We start from the raw sequence: 22145 nt of genomic DNA on the forward strand, positions 1-22145 counted from the left end.
GGAAAAAGGCTGCAATGAAACAAAGAGTGAAAAATTTAAAGGGGTCTGAATACTTTCCGTACCCACTGTATATAAATATAAACATTGCCATTGTGAACATGTCAGCTGACTCTACGTTTGTGTAGCGCACATGTTTTTTTACAGTCGCAATTACGACAGGGAAGCTCTATTATGTCCATCATGGTATGAAATAATATTGAAGTGCCTGACAACCAAACAAACATGGATTCCTCACAAGCCATGACCCGACCTGACTGTTGTTCAGTGTGATATAACCCACATTTATGGATATGGTTTTATACAGTCAACGCACAGTACTGACAGTGCTTACACAATTAACTTTGTTATTATATAACAAATGTCTTAATGACGTAACCACTTGCAAGTTGTTAGCATGTTTCTTTTCAAATTCTACTATTATACCATATGACATGAACACAGCACGAGTACAGCCTCACAGAGCTGCTACCACGGTTGTACTTTTTTTTTTCACACTACACTATTGCTGAAACTTCTTAAATTGTATCCACGTAGTCAATAAGTTCTACCCTTAAATACATTAAAGTTTCTATATTATTTCTTCCAATTTTATTTTATAACAAATGCATGCAATGCTTTTCAGCTGCCTATATGAAAGACCTGGATCACTGCTCCCGAACAGCACAATCCATCTTGATGCTCACCCTCATCTCCTTAGTGATCTTTTGAAACATTGTGTTTGGATGTGGTGGGGGAAGGTCATCACTGGAGTCAGCTGTCAGTGTCTTAGCCAGCTATCTAGCAGCATACAGTGATAATCTCTCAGGAGATGGTAATTTGCATGGCACGTTGTTTTTCAGGCAGAAGAGGGATATGGGTGATGCAGGCTTCAGCAAACCACTCACACTGCAAACAGAGAGATCCAAAACTAGATGTTTTGCTACTGTCCAAAACGTCCTGTTTGCTTCCTGTTGTGTAGGCGGTGGTTTAACAGACATTGTAACTGTAGCAACAGTACACAGACCATTGTGTGTCAATATTGTTTAATTCTGTTCCTAAGCTTTGTCTTATTTTTCTTATCAAAACAAAAGTGAATGAACAATTTGACTGGATCAGAGACAACTGTACAGAGGAAAGTAGAGGTTCAGCTCTGAACCTTAATCTCTTGAAAATTTAAAAAAAAGGGTGAAATTAATGTACAACAATTTAACAATAAGTAGGTAATTCATAGAAGAAAAAAAAAATCTAAATTATAATCACTATCATTAATCACTTTAGAGTCCAAAATTATATTCTTTCGACAGTGGTTTTATATTCTGTTCTCAGCTCGGCATCATCAAAATGCTAATGGTGTAACTTATGGCAACCAGCAGAATAATAATTGTAGCAGTAGTGGCTTACTACTATAATTATTACTCTGCTGGTAACTATTCTGCCCAGTTTTCTCCAAGAAATTGTAAATTTTTTCCTTCTGTATCTAATACTGTTGCCACTGCTTCTCTTGATCGTTTGAATGGAATATCATCTTTACTTTTGTCTCGGCTTTTGCCTTTCACATCCTTTATGTTTTGCAACATCAAACAGTACACATAAAAGGCTCTTTGCAGCGCTGGAAAGAATCTTTCTTGAAATATGTTTCTAATTTTATGGTATTATCAAATCACTGGACGTGTCCACATACAATTTTTGTTTTGAGGACTGTGGATTCAGAGAGTAAATGAGCCCCAGAGTCAGTAATTGAACTCTAATCCCACCGTAAACCCTGATGGAGACTCGACTGTTTAGTGGATACATTTCCGAAGCCAGACATCTTTCGGTAAAGGAAAGGGAAGATGTTGATTAAAATGACTGAATAATTCTAGAGTTCCTGTTTGTCTTGGCTGTGTTGGTTGCTATGTGACAATGGTGTGCGTGGGAAAGGGAGAGAAAGGGAGAGGAAGAGAGATGGAGAGATAAATTGAGAGAGTGAGTGGAACTGTCTACATGAGTTTGTCTAGCACAAAAAAAAAAAACTGATGTAAGAATCTGCTATAGTTGGTTATCAAAAAGTATTATATTTTAAGATACAGTAAACAAGTGGGAGCCAAGTTGGAGCGTCTTCTCACGTACTGTGGTGTCAAACCTATGTTGTCTATTACTTGTTTATTAGTTGTTTTTTAGAAGGGTAAGAAAAATGACATAATTATTTAACTTCCCTAAAAAAATAGGGTTTGCGCATATCTATATATATATATATATATATATATATATATATATATATATATATGTATACTGTATTTATATACTGTATATATACAGTATTTACTGTATATACATACATGTATGTGTATGTATATAGATATATGTATATATTTATAGTACACATACACACACAGACCACACAGACACACACACACACACACACACACACACACACACACACACACACACACACACACTCACTACTGGTCAAAAGTTTGGGGTCACCTAGAAATTTCCATTCCACTCCATTTTAGACAGGATACCAGCTGATCTGGGTGGGGGGGCTGATCTTTAATGCAAAGTCTACATTGCCCATTATCAGCAACCATTCATCCAATGTTCCAAAGGCACATTCTGTTTACTAATCTGATATAATTTAAAAAAATTAACTCAGAAAACATTAGAGAACCCTTTTGCACTTATGTAAGCACGTAATGTAATCTGAAAACATCTGCCCCGGTTAAAAAAAACAAAATGCAACTGATCTCAGTTGGAATTCTATAATTGAGTGCAATGAATGATGTATTAGTGCATTGCATTACTTCATTTTTTTGAATGACGTTTTAAGTAATTTAACGTTTTAAGTAATTTAGTTTTTAGTCATTTTAACTTGTTGGGCGCATAGTTCCCGTCCACGGGAGATAAACTCGCAGTTTTTCGGAAGTGCTGACTTCTCTCATAAATTGTAAGCATTAAACCTTCATAAACATGCTCATGCCATACATCATTTGAAAGCTTAAAGTCTCCTGATTCCATCGAGCCCACACACGAAGCAATAAGGTGATTCACAACGGTTATAATCATGTTCTGAAGTAAAGAAACACAGAAAGATTTGAGTCTAATTGAGTGTGTGTTTCCTACCTGTCTCCTCATGTCTTTAATCACAGCGGTGAAAAATCGCCAAAAACCTTAGTTTCCTGCATTGAAAACACCCTAAGGTATTAGAATATCCAAGCCTTGTAATCCATAATTATCTGGTCCCTTCACAATCTTGTAGTTTCAGCCCAAGTTTTGATGTAGAGAAATCTAGGTAGTGCATCATTTCTTGGTTTCTATTGTGTGTATCTTTTTCCCTGGGCACGCTACGGAAAAACCAAAGACACCGTTACATTCTCTGGCTTGTGCAGATTCCAATGAACCTTGTTCATTCCCAGCCAATAGCATCAGTCTATCTCAAGATACCCCCAAGCTAAGCAAATGAAATCTCACACTCCCCATTGGGCCCACGTGGGGAAGATTGACAGTGGAGCCCACGACTTAGAAGATAAGGTCATAAAACTGACATCCCTGCGTAGCCAATAAGAAGACGAGTTGATTGATATCAAACATGGCCAGAAAAAACTATTCCTGTGATCCCTTTCAGCTGTCTGAAAGCAAAAATATGACCTTCTGATGGCATTTCACCATTTCATGAAATTATGATTACTTATTTCTATAAATCTATGTATGTACTTCTTTCAGACATATCTGTGAGTGATGTGGATGTGTTTTTGTATTTCAGAAGTTTTGTATTTAGCACTTTTTTGGCTTTTTTAGAAATAAGAAATAAGACAAACGCACAGAGATATCTGTAGAAATACATATAAAATCCATTTTATAAGTCATTTTTTTCTGGATTTTTTCTGTTCTAAGTTGAGACATGTGGCTAGAGTACTATTTTAGTATATAGGCCATGTAATATGCTTACAGTAGGGCTTTTTATTAATTTTTCAGATGATTTACTTGGACGGAAATAGAAATTCTGTGTTCTAACCTCTGTAGCTCTGTGTCAGTAAGGCCTAGTGTCACACTGCCGCTAGAAACAACAAGTTGAGAGTGTTAACTTCCCAATGAACTCAGGGTCATCCCAGAGGGCCAAAGCATGTGGAAACTGCAGCACTTTTTTAAGGGTAAAAATTTAGGCGAGAAAATCATATATTTTCAAGTGTCTCTGAAGAGGTAAGGACATTTTCAAAAGTAATGTAGTTGAATTTGGTTCAAATTCAATTGATTTAGTTCAGAAGTTAACTCAATTTCAAGGAAGCCAAATTTCATAATTGAATATTACATTCTAAGAACTTGTATGAGTGCAGTATATCCTCCGAGAAAACTTTCTGTAAAATGCTTTGCTGCCTTTACAGATCAATGGAACAGTGACTGAAGTTGCAGAATTATAAAGATGAAGACGTCATCTTTATGATGAAAGCAATGCGGTGGTTTTCAATTACTGCACACTAAATCATTTTTATGCAAAGAATTAACTCCAGCTCCATAATCACATAGCTGTGGACGAGCCCTGGGCTCAGACAAGAGTTTATGATTGCACCTTAATGGGTTTAGTGGGAACAGGGTGTCACAGAAAGTACTGTGGAATTAATGATTAGAAAAATATCTCCTCTGACTCGAAGGTTTTGGAGCAAGCTGCTAATGTATCCATCTGCACTGAAAACACGAATTCTCTCAGTCCAATATAAATGGATGTTCTGTCAAACACGCCAGAGCTGAGGTGCTGGAAAATGGACACCTGCTAATGAAATTACTGTAAAACCAATTTAACAGGCTACTCTGTTGCCAGGGTGAAATTTGTCTGTGCATACAATGCAATTATGTGTGTGTATGTTCCTGTCTGTGGGTGTGTGGTTCTACGCAAAGTTTCCCACTGTTTTCCATAGCAGGCCTGTTGAAGGTTTGACTAAAGGCCCGGCCTTGTGGGCTTCCCCTGCAGCGCCTGTGATTTATCAACCAGCCAGCCCTGATCTGCTCCTCGTGGGGCTTCTCAACCCTCAACAAACCTCAACAAACTTGTATAAACCCAAGAGGCCATTCAGCCCTCAGACAACAGGGCCATTTTGCGGTTAACCATCACTCTTTAAAACAAATCTTATAATGATCCATGCTGTGGCTGCTACAGAGGCGGTGAATTTGGATCAGAGCCATATTCCCAAATGGCCCCTTACCAGAGCCACTCTGCTCACTGTCTGACCCCTGACCCAAGCCTCAGCCTTGCACATAAGCGGGGCCAATAGCTGCTGCCATAGAAACAATGCAGGGCAGCAATGGAGATTCAACAACCTCTATTCTAGTGTGAGATTTCCATCCACAACCCAGTTTTAACTCCTGTGAAAACTTGAAGCTCAGTTTTTTTCAATCAATGTCCTGTGATCTCAAGGAAATCGGCCAAGTAATCACAGGCTTGCCCACCATTCAAAACAAGAAGGGTTTAATTTTCTCAAAGGGCTCCAGTGATTGCAAGAATGGTTTCCTCGCACATATCACAGACTCTGGCACACTGTACCCGCACATGGACACAATGAGGCAGCATAATGAAACCATATATCTTCTTGACACTAAAGGCTAGCACACAGAAGGAGCTTACTGTCTTATAAATGTCTCTCACAACTCTAGCCAGTCTGGCCTGCGCCGTTATAAGGATCCAGATATAATGCACCATGCTCTCTTTCACTCTTTTTTCTGTGTTTAGCATGGAGGTCCAACTGAGAGACTTGGCAGGAGATGTAAGGGAGATGAGACAAAGACATGCAGCGGAGGAATAGGAGATGAAGTGTTTTGAAGTTTTCTTGAGAACCCCTAAAGCGTCTCCCTCGGGAGCAGAATCCATTTAACACATAAATATGGATACTTGAAGTTCACTTGGTTAAGGATCAGCGAGCACAAAGAGAAGACAGTAAGGCATGCACAGATATGCTTTGTGTCAACCAAACCCAAGAAGACCATAGTTTTCTCAACTTTGCATGTGTGTGTGTGTGTGTGTGTGTGTCTGTGTGTGTGTGTGTCTGTGTGTGTGTCTGTGTCTGGCAAGTGTTCGCCAAAGACAACAAGAAGTTCCTCTTGGACAGAGAAGCTAGTCATGAATCAGGTGTGATACCTGCGTCTAGCATCAGCAGAACGCCAAAACAAACACACCCAAAAGTGGAGCTGTGCTGCAGTTTAACTTCTCTCTGTGTGGAAGTAATTACTGAGGTGTTGAAGTTGTCACTTTTCCTTTGCTGTTAAAAAAACACAAATTTAAACGCCTACACAGACACACTTTATATCACTAAAGACTTAGCTCTATAAACAGGTTATGTAGGCTTACCAGCTTACCTTTGTTGAGCATTGAAATGTGCATGTTGTTTGGCCGATGATGATGGACACACCAACTCTTTCCACTTCAGACAACATGATGTTTTGATTTTCTGGTCGTTCCAAATCGAGGTAACTTTCATGTCTCACCTCTGCCAGCTGACTGCTGTTCAGCTTAGTGATGAGAGGTAGGCACCGTTTTTCAAATAGAATGAAGTGACTTTTTTTTTTAATGAGTCATTTTCACCCTTTTTCCAATCTAGCACTAACAGCTGTTTAATGCAGACATGATATTGAACTAAACATGTTTTCCAAGATGTGCATTATTCTCAAAGTATTACAACACAAACAAACAAACAAATTCAGCTTGTTTTAAAGGAGCTGTGCAGCCAAAAAAAGCTAATTTAGGCTAATAAAACTATTAAGGCCAGCAGTGAGAGAAACTGTCTTTGTAAAATGCATGAACACCTTTTCTTGTTTTGTTGACAATGCATGAATGGCATTACTCATCTGGTTGCCATCTTTGTTTGTGTCTAGGAACTGTAATGCATCTTGTGAAACAGATTAGAATCACTTGTTTCTTGTACACTGGGAATATCTTTGACCTGGCAGCAAAAAGTAGTCTTCGAAGAAAATGGGCATCTCTTCAAAAACTCAAGTAAGTTTTTGTTAAATGACATGATAGGATTTTCCCAGTTGGCTTAAACATGATGAGTACCTATTTTTTTGTTTGTGACACATTCACCTAAATATTGGTGTTCCAAATCGGCCATTTGTTTCCTTTTTAGAGCACCAAGTTCAGAGTAATATATCTGAATTTACTTATATTCCTAATAGATGAAGTGACCTGTTAAGTTAATCAGTACATACATTGACATGCCTATTAATGATGTTACAGTAATCTGATCCATCCATGTGTTACTGCACCTACTGGAGCTTTGTCAGGACTGATTTGCAACTGGAATTGTCTCCAGCTGGCGTTTCCATAGATGTGTATCTACAAGAAAATGTACTGATTGATGAGTGGGTCTTTACCTCAGACTTATCTGACAGTTATGGGTTCAAATCTGATGTGAACTGCTGGGTTTACAGGGTAGGGCAGCGCCCGCTGGGCGTGACCCACGGTGGAGTTGAATAGGTCTGGACAGGCAGCTCCACCGTCCCCATCAGGGGTGGCCAAGGGGACACGGCCATTTTACAGGAGAGGAGGTAAGTGTTGGGTTTCGGTGTCATGCGGGGGTAACTCTTGGACCTACACTTTTCAACAACTGACCTCCTCGCCCAGCCTCCCTTATCACCAGTATCCATTATGTCCCAATATATGCTCACTACCTTTCCCTCCCTCATTGAGCTCTAGATGCCATCTCATGGCTCCCAGACGTCCATACTCTGTTTCACTGCTGTAAATGTCACCTGAGTTACACTCTTTCTGCTTTCCACAGACGGCCCTTTATTTGCCACCCTTTTAAACAGACCCCCGCTCACATTTCATGTTTTCTCATTTTTATTACGTGCCAGAGAACCCCTTTCCTCCCTCTTCACTCAGCCATACGATAACACTCATAATTTTTCTGTGAATGCCAGAACTTCTTTCCCTGCATCCTATCAAGACTTTGCAAAGTGTTGGTGTTGTCTGTATTTGAGTAAATACACTCGACAGCGAGGGTGAGTGTTCAATGTGTTTAGGCGGTTTACTGCTAATCTAAATTTAGGATAACCGGTAGTTTAAAGCTTTTTAGCGTAAGAAAGCAAGTTTTAAACAAGTCTTGAAACGTAAACAGTGTTGGTACATCGGCTCATAAAAGCATGCAGTTGTGACAGTGAATGGTGCAGAAAGAAAAATATTGAATGCTCGCATGAACTTAATCGCCCTTTAAGTTGTGACAATGGGAAATTTTACAAACGTGTCACATGCAACTTGATGTTGTTCTACGTATGGTTCATGCTGGAAAGTTTACCTCCTCAAAATGCTAATCTCTCAGGCGTGTTTAACCATATTCAACATTTAACAGGGTGTCTTTGAGTTCAGTGGAATCTGGGAACAAGACCTAGATCATTAAACACTTACAATCTTGGATTTTGAGTGAACACGATACATTCACACTTCTTCCATGATGCAAGGTCCGTATTCTGTGGAGGCTAAGAGAGGCCTGGTCTGACAGTGATGACAGCATGATTAATGCCCGCCTCCGTTCCCACTCGCACACTAAGTGGTTTGAAGAAAAGTTGAAGAAAACCGCCTGGAGGGCCGACCAAAAGTAGCCAGTGTTCATCTGCAGATAAGACACTGCTTGATGACATACCGTTTGACATTGGCAAGAAATCCGTATTCTCAGGAGGTTTGGCTAACTTCATTATTTCAAAGGTTACTTCGGTGATGTTCAGTGCCTTACAAAACCGCTTTACACTAAAGGCCAATAAATGTACCCTTTATCCCTCAATCAGCTTAATTTACTATTTTACTTACCATCCCATTAATTATTTAATTCCTCAATTTTTTGTAATACTTTATGAAAATCAGTTGCTGAGGTTTTAAACTATTTGTAAGAGACAGTTAGTGCCCTTACTATGAATAGGAACCAATCTTTGGTTCCTCAGGTGCAAACTGGAAGCACATATATTTTTTGACAACACAGAGACACACACACACACACGGACACATGCACAGCAACACCACAAAAGCATACATAAAAGCAGTTACTTGTCTGGACTATTAACTTATAGCTCATGGAAATAAATAGAACCAATGGTGTTAATTGCAAATATGACTTGGACTTTCATTGATCAAAAAAGGTAAAAAAGTGCATCAACTACTCTACCCATGGAAAGGCACCTCAGGGGCTTAAAGCTTGGGCTTAGCCTCTATACTTTTGAAGTAGTTAATAACAATTGTTGCATTGTCCTTGATGGTGTGCTCGAGGACATGCAGACATTTAAAAGCTGACGACCAACAAGGTATCTTGCTGTAAAATCACATATAGGAAGAAGCTAAGAGGAAACATTTACTTCATGAAGACGTTTATGTGCCTCTGCTCAAAGTTAAAGATTCACTACAAGAGATGGTGAAATCATTTCCACTGCTACTGCGGGGCGGGGCTGATAACTCATTGAATTCATAAGCTTTTTGCAGTTAGTGCATTTTGAAAAATGCCGGTTGTATTAGTGCAGTATTTCTGAGAACATAACAAAATCTCACCTTAAAATAGATCAAACATGTTCTCCTAAATCCGAACTGCGCTGCAAATATCTAATCTTGACATTCCATCCAAACTATTAGTTATCAGAGGGAGTGAAAAAATAAATTTTCCGGGGCAGCCAAAGTGCATTACCAAAAATCAATGTCCTCAAAAACACTTTGTGGCTGATTCATCTCTCAACAGTCACGGTGAGTTGCTGAAGAGATGCAGTGATGTGAAGGAGCTCCTTCTGAAACTACCTTTGTTCATCTCACCACCTTCATCAATCTTTCATAGGCATCTACAAAGGAGCCTGTGTGGAGAATGAAGAGGGAGTTTGATTCTAAAGCATGCCAGGGGCCAGATGGTAAGTCAGAGTAAGAGGAAACTCAGGTTAACACCGATTATGTGCCAGTCACTGCCAATACAAGCTATCATACCACATAGACAAGCCCCTTGACAAACTGCTCCATATTGCCAGAGAGTATCTCCACACTGCCAAGTCTTCTGGCAAACTGAGGATAGCTTAATGGAAACCACTGATTAAAACTGCACTTCTGTGTTTTTCTTACACCAGTTATACATTTTATGTGATCATGATGTATGAAATTCCATAAAGTTTAGCCCAAGCATCAGCAGCACTCCTTTTAAAAGCGTGCGAAGTTCACATGTGTAAAACGTTTCTTCAATGTTTTTATCATGGGAAATAGGTATTTTTCTTGTGTTTTACTTGTGTCATTGTGTCACAATTTGAGCCTTCTCCCCTTGATATTAACATAATCTTTTAATCCTTTACATCACATTTTCATGTTACACACTCCTTCTTTGTAATAAATGATTATGTTGGATACCTCAGTTGTTAATAGAGGATTAAAAAGTGAAACTTTAATTGCACATCTGTACCAAATACCCTCTTGTAATACATATCTTGTTATATGTAATAGTATACTGGCCTCATTTAACTTATCACTCATACTAAATGGAAATCATAATTTCAACAATGATGCATTGTTTGTACTTTATGTACTATATGTCTCACACAAAGAGTTTGTTAAAGCAAGCCAAGCAGTATGGCTTCTCCTTCTGCTCCTTGAAGATGCCTTGGCTAAGCTGCCGCAGACAGAAGGCACACACAAAGTGCTCGGGGTGAAACTTGCGATCGAGAGCAGAGATGCAGCGGCCCGTGATGGGTTCACCGCAGCCACCGCACAGAGTGCCCTGCCGGGAGTGGAAGTGCTGTGAGCAGAGGGGCCGACCATTCAACTCCATGAAACAGCCATCAGTGAAGGGCTTCAGACAGTCCTGGATACAAGAACAGAAGGGAAACACAGGGGAAGTGGAAAAGTGGAAGGGAAGATAAAGAGAGACAGAAAAAGATTAAAGATGGTAACATAGAGGACAAAGGATAATTGTGTAAAAACTGAATAAGAGTGTTTTCTTTTAAAGGACCATGATTGAGCCCCATGTATTCTAACAGCATTCATTATCCAAAGCATGCCATTGCTTTAGTACTTCATGGAAATTTAACTTTTGGGATAGGTAATCAATGAACATTGTTTACCTATGTTAGATTATTACAATATGGAAATTTAGATGCAAGGAGGGACTGTTTCTAAGTTCCCTTTACTATGCGTTCAAAGACATGCTGACATTAGCTATTTGAAAGCTGGCTGCAGAAAAAGCAATCTCAAGTGATCTTGCTGCTAAATTAGACATGTCAAATGAGCAAAAGAAGACCATGCATGTCATAAATATGATAATGTGAATTTTATTTATTATTTACTGTGTACTGTGTCCATCTAAGCCACCAGCATGCACAACACCAGGGCTTTGGCACAGGAGCACCTGAATGAAACAATGTATTCATGACTTTAGTAACACCTTGGGTTACCCATTTAAAATGTACACTGTATGAAAGGTCATTGTTGAAGACAACTTTTTCTTAAAAGGTTAAGTATCTTAACTGTATACACAGGCACACACATATATGTGTCGTGATTTTAGAACTTTTTGTAGTTGTGTTTTGTAGTAATTCTTTTCACTTTTTCACCTTGCTGATAATGACTTAGATCATTTTTAAGTTCTCTGCTGATAGTGAGGTGCTGGTTTTATGGTGATGATAAAAAGGCAGTAACGACTGGTTTAGGTAGTCATAGTTGGATGTATTCTATGTTTCAATTCATGTTGTCAATCTAAATTGTATTTATGTAATATTGAGAGGTAGGTTTTAAGAGCAATTTCTTTTATGTATTTCATGTTCAGGTTTATGAACAATGTATTTCCAGTCAAGGGCCATAAAATGTGAAAAGTTGCTACCCTAATGCCAGAGCATCTCTACTGAGAGCATTTCATGTTTAACGATTCCTCATACAGCTAAGTAAAACAAAAGTAAGGCTGCACATTGAACCGTTTGTGACCAGATGCTGCATACAGAAGTAGGTTTGAAGAGAGTGTAAAAGATACCCACACATTGGAATATGGCTTCCTTGATTTATTTGCATCATTTCAACCTCAACATAGTCATCAGACATAAGGTTTTCATCAACCTTGTGGTTAAATTGTTGCAAATAAAGCAAATGTGTGGTTATCTTTCTCATTTATTCCCAGACTTGTATGTGAGCCAAAGCAGTGTGTGTGGTCTGAGGTAAGAGGCTCACTGCGCAGACGAAGCACTCTGGATGCCAGGTGCCATTGGCTGCAGTCAGGTAGTTCTCCCTCACGGACTCCCCACAGCCTGAGCACTTTGGAGCAAATAGATGGTAGAAGTCCTTGCTACAATATGGCTTCCCATCCTTTTCTAGGAACCCTGGGACAAGTATAAAAGACATCCGATTAATGCATAAAGTGATTACTAACTGTTTGCTGAAAAGAAATGAATGCACAAGCCTCTCACCGTCAGGTCCAAAAAGGCCTCCACAGTGTGTACAGAAGAAGTGTTCGGGGTGCCAGGTCTGGTCCAGAGCTGTCAGGATGTTCTGGAAAACCAGCCAGATGTAGACATATTACAGCATGCTTTTATGTCCTTTAAGGATTTGTAAGGTTTGTCTCATCAGATGTGAGGAAGTACTAAAATGTGGTCTGTGAACTACATGAAGTGAAGCGTTGGAGAAGTTGCATTTGTTTTTGATTAATTGGGCTGCAGCATAAGACCAGACTGCAGAATCCCAATATGACTTTTGTGTTTTATTTATTAACATGACATGTGGGATACATCTACAAAAATGAACTATCTGCTACTGTATGTCATCATCCGAGCTTCAAAAGATTATTGTTTTAATGAATGGATGTAATGTATCACAGAACGTATTAGAATCAGTAAACAAAGGCAAGTGTGGCCTTTCAGTGTCTGACAGTTCCTTTTATTTTGAAAAACGATCTATTTTTACGTTGTCAACAAGAAAGAAGAGTTTTGTTTTCACTTGTTTCCTCACCTGTACAATGGGCCCCTTGCAGTAGGCACAACGAGGAGAGAAGAGCTGCTGGTAGTCTTTGTCACAGTACGGCTGGCCCTCTCTCTCAAAGAAGCCTGTGGTGCTCAGTTCCGTCTTACACGCCACACACACAAAGTGCTCAGGGTGCCACACTTGACCCAGCGCCGTGATCATCTACAGAAGAGAAATATACAATAAAAATAAGTGCAACTTATTTTGATTTATAATGCTTTATCACATAAGCAACACTGACTTGGCATTTTCTTTTATCATGCAGATTTCAAAATCTACAATACACTCATTTCAAAGCTTGCCCATTTATTTACATGACTTACTGTACCTTTCCCACAATGCTTTTGTTGCAGGAAGCACAGTGGCCCTTGGTTGTGGTGCGTACGCCGATCTTCTCCAAGTCAGAGCTCAGCCCTCCGAGCAGGTCATCTATGGTATCAGTTTTCTTGCTCGTGGTTGAGGCGTTTACTTCTGAACCTGCTCTGCTGCTGTTGCTCTCCTTGTTCTCCTGTTGCCCACCTTTTAGTTTAGTTTTCACCGACTGTTTTTGTGTGAGAGGTGGAGGGGTTGTTGAAGACACTGGATCCTAAAAGATTATACAAATAAGAGAAATATGTTTGTTTTTAGCTATGTATTTGATAAATGTAATATTTGAAAGTACCTGCTTAGAAATGCTCCTAAACTGAAATTCTACTACTTGAGGCTATGCAGTGTTGACATTAGTACAATGCTGCCCTCTGTTGTTAAACCTTGTTAATTTCACCGATGTTTGGATAATTCATCACTGCCCATCCCTCTTTACGCTTACCACATTGGTCACTTGTTTATGTGGACTGGAAAGAAAAACTTTGCTGTGAATTATTCTTTAACAAGCCAAAATACAATTTCAATCATTCTGAAACAAGCACTTCCAGATGCTGTACTGACCCCTTGTCCCAGACCCAACATGTCCTGCAAGATAATGTCCAGCTCCTTAGTGGGGGAGTCGGGGGCCAGGGAAGCTGCCACAGGAGCTGGCAGATCACTGGAACCCAGGGAGGAGCAAATGAGAAAGCATTTTATAACACTACATACCCAATGACTGTACACATTCCTATTGAGGGAAAACTGTCTCTGAGCATAATCTGAGGGTAATATTATGCAATACTGTAATGTAGAGTTATGAACTCTGGAACCCAAAGACAGTTCTAATAATACATATCTACACAGAAACCATACTAAAATTGGTGGAAACGTATGATCTGTTGTCATTTCCAAATTTGTTTGGGTGAGATCTAAGATTAAGGTCTGGGAGAAAATATTTCTGGCATAAAAATGTAGACAGTTACTCAGTCAGTAAGATAGTTTCGTACATTAAGATGCTTTATAATTGGAAGAACTAATAATTGTAAGAAACATTGCACTGTACAGTATATTTAATGCAGTGACTTTTGTAATTTACTGTTTCCTTAGTTTACACAATAATAAGGTAAATTGGGTCAACGTGAGCTTGTGCTACCTGTACACATGTGGGCAGACTGGGTCTTTTCCTTTTTTGGTAAGTCCAGAACAAACTGCACCTGGCACCTGTAGTCACACAACCAAAATACATGTGTAAAAAGACTACAGTTAATCGATCATATGAAGTCCCTAAATGCAAATCTTAACTTTTCAACTGGTTGGTTGAGAAGACATTTCGGGTTTGATGACAATTGACTATTTTTGTGGCTTTGTCTTCACCTCTCCAGCAGCTGGATCATTGCTCCTGTTCTTATTGACACTCTCTGAACCCCCTGGATTCAAGGCCAGCTCTTCCAACAGCAAATCTGTGGCAGGATACAGGCCATAAATCTTCTAACCACACATACCATATAAACATGCACATATGCAGGCATACATACAGTGGCTAGAATAAGTTTCCACATCCATGGAATCTTTTGGTAATTGATCGTAATGCCTTCAAGGAATTTTGGAAAATCCAACCTTTTAAGGACACCATTTCTTTTTGTGAATGAATAATGTATTATTATTATAATATAATAATGTAAGTAAATAAATAAATGCTCTCCCTTAAAATATAAGGTGCATGACTATAAGCCCCCCTATGTTAAATTCCCATAGAGGCAGGCACATTTGTATTTTTAAAGGCAAGTTATTTCATGGATCAGGATACTATGCATCCTGATAAAGTTCCCTTGGCTTTACAAAGGCATATGCAAAACATTCAGGAAAATCCAACATTTTTAGGGTTAGGGTATGGGGAACTTTCCATAAGATCATCTCTCAATGCAAATCAAACCAGCTATTAAGATAACTGAAACAAAACCATGCCTTTCTCTATGTATGGTGAAGGGTATGTGATGATAAGGGGTTATTTTAATTCCAAAGGCCAAGGGAACTTTATCAGGATGCATAGTATCCTGGATTCATTTCAGTTAGCTTAATAGCTGGTTTGATTTGCATTGAGGGATGAGCTTATGGAATGTTCCCCATACCCTAACCCTAACCCTTGGTTGGATTTTCCTAAATGTTTTGAATTAAGGCATTAAGATCAATTTCCAAAAGATGTTTTTTATTCTTCTTTTAGCATGGATGTGTATTCAAGCTACTGTATATGTCTAGTTTTCAGACAACACTACCACTAAAACGTATTGATTATGCTTTCTAACTGTTACTTTGAAGGTGTTAAATATTTCCGGTGAAGTGAGACAGAGTTCATGCACCTCGATGTACAAATAAAAGTGTTGGTGGATTAGTTTGAGGTTGCTTTATACAAGTCAGCTTCCTCAGGAAGTGATGGTTGCATGTGCAGAAGTGAAACTTGTAGTTATGTTGCAAGAGCCTGTTGACAACTATTACTTCATATTTAAATCTCCTTTGCTCAATGTAAACCCACACGTCCAAGAAAATAGAAAGATTTGTGTATGAAGACTTTGTGGGTCTGTGGACAACACGGCTGTTAAAAAGAAAAGTTCATGTTCAGCTTGTACTAATGTCTTTTACAATTGATCAGTCTCTGTCTTGCCATGTCTTCACATCTCAGAAAAATCTGAATCCTTTATAAAATAAAATAAAATGGTTGTCTTTTTTGCATTTATCGGTTGTATGTTATGGTGATAATCTTTTCTTTGATTTGATTTTGATTAACTTTATTTTACCATGATACTCTTATTTTACAGAGTCCTGGCTAAAAACGGCAGCATAGTTTATAAACAATAAACAGCACAATTTAAATTACACAAAACCAAGACACAGAAATAACTTTAAAAAGTGACATAAATAATTAGCAACACGTGAGCTTAACTCCATGTAAAAGAACAGTTTACTTGTATGCTGTACTTAGTGTAAGTTACAGTACTGTATTCTTCTTTTTGCTTATATTTTCAACATCAATTGTAGATCATAGCACTTTTCACGGAATGTTTTCAAATAGCAATAATCATTTCATATCTAACAATCGGTCCACTGATTAATTTGAGGATAAAACGTGACAGTTGTCTTACCGAGCTCGTCCATGTTGTCTTCTGCTCTCACTACTTGAGAATGAATGAGTGGGTTTTTACCTAGGTAACCAGTCCAATCTAGTTCAAAACATCACTTCCTCTGACAAATATTTGTTTTTCGTTGCTGCTGAAGCAAGACCCATAAGATGTTGCGGTTTCCTTGTAAAGAGGAAACCAAAACAATTTCTGAAACTGAGATAACAACTGACTTTTGTGCAGATTTTTTAAGTGTGCTTGAATCTGATACAACCATATTATTAACTCATTGGGTTTTTAATGTATTTAATATGTAAATGCATGAATATGACAGCATGTTAATAAACCCACAATATTGAAAGCATTATCTCTTCAGAATACTGTAAGTGAGGCAAGGTGTTTATACACTGTATATATTTACACACAGAGTGGCTATTCAAAGTGCTTACATAAGGCAAAAAATTGCATTTTTAAGACAAGAAGTGGAACATTTCTAAAGCACAATAGAATTAAAAATATCAACTAAAAATAGAAGTAGAATCTTAGTGTTAGTCTGTACCAACCAAAGTTCTATTCTGTAAATTTGTATACACTATTAGATGCCTTTTTTGTCACTTTAACATACTATGACTATTTTCCCAGTTTTTTTGCACATGCAATACTGTGACTTTTTATCACTTAAAAAAAAAAGAATACTATTACCGTATCACTTTTTTTTCAACATATACTATGACTTTTTATCACTTTTCTCAACATGCTATATTATGACTTTTTATCAATTTTTTGGCATACTATGACTTTTATCACTTTTTTCAACATAGTATAGTTTTCAAGAACAAAACAGTTTATCAGCTTTCAATATGAGAGTTAAATCCCAGAAAACCAGAAATGTAAAACTAATAAATTAAAATAGCAAACAAAATAGAACATTTAAATAGTAAAATATAAGAAAAAAATATATATATTTTCTTTTTTATAATGAAATTTAACTGTCAAGATAAATAAACACAATGAGTTAGCACTGCATACATAATGTTATTGCACTTCTTGTTTTTTGGGGTTTATTGCACACAAGTCATTGTGGAAGGAGAAAGTGGAGAGGAGGGTTTGTGCTTTTGACTGCCTGGGGGAAAAGCGTTTTTTAGTCTGCTGGTTCTGCAAGTGTATGTGTGCATGCACACACACACAAATACCAGCGTGTTTTAATAAGTGAATAATGCTCAAAATCCTTAGGATAGCTTTTAATTCCATAATATTAATGCATTGGGAACACTGCACATTCAATGCTTAATCAAAACATGACCAAAATTGATCAAGTTTGTCTTCTACCTTCACAGAAAGTAAAGAAAAAAGAATATTAGGCTTTTCAAAAAAAAGAATAGTATTTGCATTTTTCTTTACAAACTCAAACATTTACTGTTTAAACTGAAAATAGCTCAAGGGTTGCTATACTTTAATCACTGCTCTAGTATTTAGTTGCATAACCATAAATTCTGAGAACTGCTTCACATCTGTTGCATGGAGTTGATCAACTTCTGGCACCTGTGAACAGGTATTCCAGCCCAGGACGATTGAACTACATTCCACAATTCCTCTGCATTACTGGGTTTTGCCTCAGAAACAACATTTTTTATGTCACCCAACAAGTTTTCTATGGGATTGAGGTCCGGGGATTGGGCTGGCCACTCCATAACATCTGTCTTGTTCATCTGGAACCAAGACTTTGCTCACTCACTGGTGTGTTTTGGGTTGTCTTGTTAAAAGACCCATTTCAAAGGCATTTCCTCTTCAGCATAAGGCAACATGACCTCTTCAAGTATTTTGATGTATTGAAATGGATCCATGATACCTGGTAGGTGGTAAATAGGCCCAACACCACAGTGTGAGAAACATCCCCGTAACACGATTGTTGCTCCACCATGCTTTACTGTCTTCACAGTGTACTGTGGCTTGATTTCAGTGCATGATGGTCATCGGACAACCTTTCTTCGACCTCTAGACCCAAAAAAGAACAATTGTGCTCTCATCAATCCAGAGAATGTTTCGACATTTCTCCTTTAGCCAGTCAATGTGTCCTTTGGCAAATTGCAACCTATTCAGTAATGGGACTTTTGATTTTCCTGGAGCTGATGGTTCAGCCTTTGACATTTTGGTTATTCTTCGATACATTCAATTGGTAGTTAACTCTTTTTTCCCATGCCGTTCAGGCTTTGGATGCCATTTCAAGGCCTTTGAAATCATTTTGATTGAGCAGCCTATACATTTCTCCAGTTATTTGTATGTTGTCCCCTTTTCAATACATTTTTAATCGAAGTCTGCTGTTCTTCAGAGAAATGTCTGAACAACCCATATCAGTATTTCAGAGTGAACTGCACTATAACCAGCATTCACAACATTTGCTTCCTTCCTTCCTTAAATATGGGCCATTATTGACACCTGTTTCTTCAGAGAATCAGTCATGACACTAATTGAACACGATACTGCTATTATTTTGAACATGACCCTTTTAAATTACAGATTCAGTTACAAAGAATGAGCAGCATGTTTGTCATGACTGTTGCGCCTGTTGATTTTCTATGACTCTATCATACTTACTAGTCAATTATTTTCCATGTAGAAATACACTTGATTTAAGAAGTTAGTGATGTGGGACTGCTATTATTTTGAACACAACTCTATATATGTATATATAAATATATGTGTGTGTGTGTTTTGACAAAGTGATCAAAAAGTAATATTATAGTTACATAGTTATTATTATGTTGACAAAATAGCTAGATGGATTGATAAATAGGTAAATTACTCTATTACAAGCAGCAAGTAGTAAGTTGGACATACAAACATATGCACTCGCACACATACTGAAAAAATTAGATAGCAAAGATAACAAATACCAGAACTAGTGAAAAATAAACTTAGATGAATGAACAAAAGTGATGCAAAAAGTAATAGTAAAGAATGTAAAAAAAACAAAAAAAACACTGTAGGCCTGCAGTAGCTATGTTGAAAAATATGTCAAAAAGTGATAATTAAAAAACAAAAATCATAGTATAGTGTGTGACCGTGAATCACCACAGTTCACGACCCTGTGGTATAATTATCCTCTGCAAGACCAAGGACATTTTTAAGATTGATTTTAGACCGTTTTTATTTTCATTTTAGTCACCTGTTGTAGTCACTATCCGCGTGCACACCTGCGGTATCTCGCACCACCTTGGATGCAACCATTAGCTTTTAAGGCAGGGGTGTTGGCTGGATTTGCATAAGTTTAAAAGTTAGAATAAAGGGGATTAATGTAATATTTAATTCCTGAGTGATATGAGTGCTAATTTATCAAAATCTTTTTATCAAAATCTTAACGTTAGGCAAATTACCTGAACTTTTAACAAGCCTTAGTGACAGTGACTAATTTCTTACACGTTTTAGAGTAACACGGTCCCCTGCTTTGTGGTTCCGTCTTTTACCGGAAGACTCCGTGTTTACAGCGCAGCTTTTCCTCCACGTTAGCATCGTTGATTCGTCAAGAAGTGAATAGGAAATTATGCTGTTTACAGTTTAATCATTTTGTAAAATTACGTATTTAATTTTGAGCCAAGCCGCGTTTAGCATGATTGTTTGGAGGCGGAAGGGCAACCGACAGGCATAGCAATGACTAGCTGGCTAACGTAGCTCCGAGGTTAGCCAGCTAATGTTAGATAACTAACACTAGCTAACTTCTCACACAGCAGCGGTACAGCACGTAAAACAGGTATCAGTGTGTCAACTGTACTCTGTAACACGCCTCTTATTTGCGTGGTTAACGACTGACAACCTCGAATTGCCACATATTACGTTTGGCTCTGTTAGTTAGTTAGTGTTAGTTATGTCCCTCTGTTTCGCTACATTGTCTCCCAGGTTACAGGAACAAGCGCGGCCATGGGCGCAGAGAGCAGCGCGTTGCGGAGCTTTACCCTGGAGGAGCCGCTTCTGACCCTGCCCTCCGGACTCACCATGTACTCGGCAATGCTCCAGGATGGAAAGCCTGCCTCCGTGTTTGTTCACAAGCGGGGCAATGAGGATAAAGTCAACAAAGCTGCCAAGGTAGTTATACCGAAGACTCATTCTGATATAATATCTCAATGGCCGTTGCAGAAGCAAATGTATTTCTGCTCCATGATGACATAACGTTTCCATAAAACCAATATCACCAGATGATGTATTGCAGCCTTCCACTGTCAGCAATGTGTACTTGAGCTTTTTCTGTGGCTTTAGCACTCATGCTGCGTAATCAGTTCCTACTTTTGTAGCATTCCATCAGCTGCATGACATGTACTTGTTATGTGAAATGAAGAAATACTTTTAAATTTCCTGCAGCACCTGAAGACCTTGAGGCACCCATGTCTGCTGCGTTTCCTGTCTTGCTCAGTGCAGGATGGCGACATCCACTTGGTGACAGAGCGTGTGCAGCCTCTGGAACTGCTGCTGGACAGCCTCTCCCCAGAGGAAATCTGCGCAGGCATCTACGACCTCCTGCAGGCACTTGTGTTTTTGCACGAGAGGGTGAGCAAAAAGAAGCATGAAGGAGCCAATTTTCTTAATACATGTGGTTATGATGTGAGGGGTAATGAATGAGAGAAAGAAAAACAAGTTGGCCAGATGGCATCATTATGAATAGTAACTACCGAGGTGGCGCTTCATGTTTTACAGTAGCTGTAGGTTGGTTTCTGTCTGTGTTAAACAGTTGTGCGTGAATTCCCGACTTGTCTTCCTCATCCACCAGGGCAAATCAAGCCACAACAACGTCTGCATTTCATCTGTATTTGTCGGTGAAGATGGTCATTGGAAACTGGGAGGGATGGAGACTGTCTGCAAGTTCACCGAAGCAACGCCTGAGGTAAGAGATTGAATAGGTAGAATGTATCCAAGAGGCCGTCTGGGTGTGTGTGTCATTTATTTTGGTTCTTTCGGAAATTAAAAGTACCCATGTCAGATATTTGTAAACGATCAGTTTTATGTTTTGATATTTCATTTTCTTCATATTCTCAGTTTCTTGCAAGCATTCAGAACGTGAGAGAGGCCAGCTGCGTTCCAACAGAAGAGCAGGTAAGTGAATTAATGGTTGCAAAGGAAAAATGGGAGAACTTCTAAAAGTCTGCTTTTTGTTGACACGTTCTCATAAAACATGTTGTTGACAGGCTGAGGGCTTTAAAATGCTTCCGGATAAAAATGCTCACTCTCGGGACTCTTTCTCTTTTGGAATGATGGTAGAGACCCTCATCCCTCTCCTGAATGGCTACGGTGAGTAGAGTGATGGTTGTGTAATGGCTACAGAATCAGAAATACTTTGTTGATCCCTGATTAATTGACAGCCGTGTTCTACTAATGACCTCAACCAGGTACCTCCTCCTCCACTTGTTCATCTTTCTCTTTCCTCTGTTGTTTCCAGTGTCACAGGAGCTGTACGACAGTCTGCAGAAGACTCTGCAGACGGGCCTGCTCCACTCTGACCCCTTGTCTCGACCCCCTCTCAGCTCCTTGCTGACTCATGACTTTTTCAGGTAAGTGCGGTTGTGTTCGCTTCTGCTGTTATCAGTTCCGACTAAAAATGATTTGTTTTTAAAAACTCTGCATGTGTTTTTATTAACAGGAATGACTTTTTGGAAGTGAGGAATTTTCTGAAGAGTTTGACCATGAAGACGGAAGAAGAAAAGAATGAATTCTTTAAGTGAGAATATGGTCTTGATTTAAAAATGGTCTTTTACATATATATATATATATATATATATATATATATATATATATATATA

The 22145-nt window shown here is 38.6% G+C and overlaps 2 protein-coding genes across 4 annotated transcripts in view; one reads left to right on the forward strand and one right to left on the reverse strand.

Moving 5' to 3' along the window:
* Positions 1-10324: 10324 nt before the first annotated feature.
* On the reverse strand, positions 10325-16518 carry lpxn (leupaxin). The gene is made up of 9 exons (XM_034882324.1): positions 16384-16518; positions 14621-14706; positions 14400-14467; positions 13829-13925; positions 13230-13487; positions 12890-13063; positions 12352-12433; positions 12116-12264; positions 10325-10760 (listed from the first exon to the last, which is right to left on the reverse strand). Exons 1-9 carry the CDS (start codon positions 16394-16396, stop codon positions 10494-10496), a joined length of 1194 nt encoding a protein of 397 aa, XP_034738215.1. The 5' UTR covers positions 16397-16518; the 3' UTR covers positions 10325-10493.
* Positions 16519-19803: 3285 nt separating this feature from the next.
* Positions 19804-22145, forward strand: part of scyl3 (SCY1-like, kinase-like 3) — a 5971-nt gene continuing 3629 nt past the window's right edge. For 2 of the 3 annotated variants that reach the window (XM_034881628.1, XM_034881630.1), the window contains exons 1-7: positions 20275-20439; positions 20713-20898; positions 21119-21232; positions 21385-21441; positions 21534-21636; positions 21785-21896; positions 21986-22063. In XM_034881628.1, coding sequence (XP_034737519.1) covers positions 20275-20439; positions 20713-20898; positions 21119-21232; positions 21385-21441; positions 21534-21636; positions 21785-21896; positions 21986-22063 — 815 coding nt within the window. Of the gene's footprint in view, positions 20108-20253; positions 20440-20712; positions 20899-21118; positions 21233-21384; positions 21442-21533; positions 21637-21784; positions 21897-21985; positions 22064-22145 lie in introns of those variants that run through there. The other variant, XM_034881629.1, reaches the window with a different exon arrangement.

The sequence above is a fragment of the Etheostoma cragini genome, chromosome 9 (genome assembly GCF_013103735.1).
Source record: "Etheostoma cragini isolate CJK2018 chromosome 9, CSU_Ecrag_1.0, whole genome shotgun sequence".
NCBI classification, from domain to species: Eukaryota; Metazoa; Chordata; class Actinopteri; order Perciformes; family Percidae; genus Etheostoma; species Etheostoma cragini.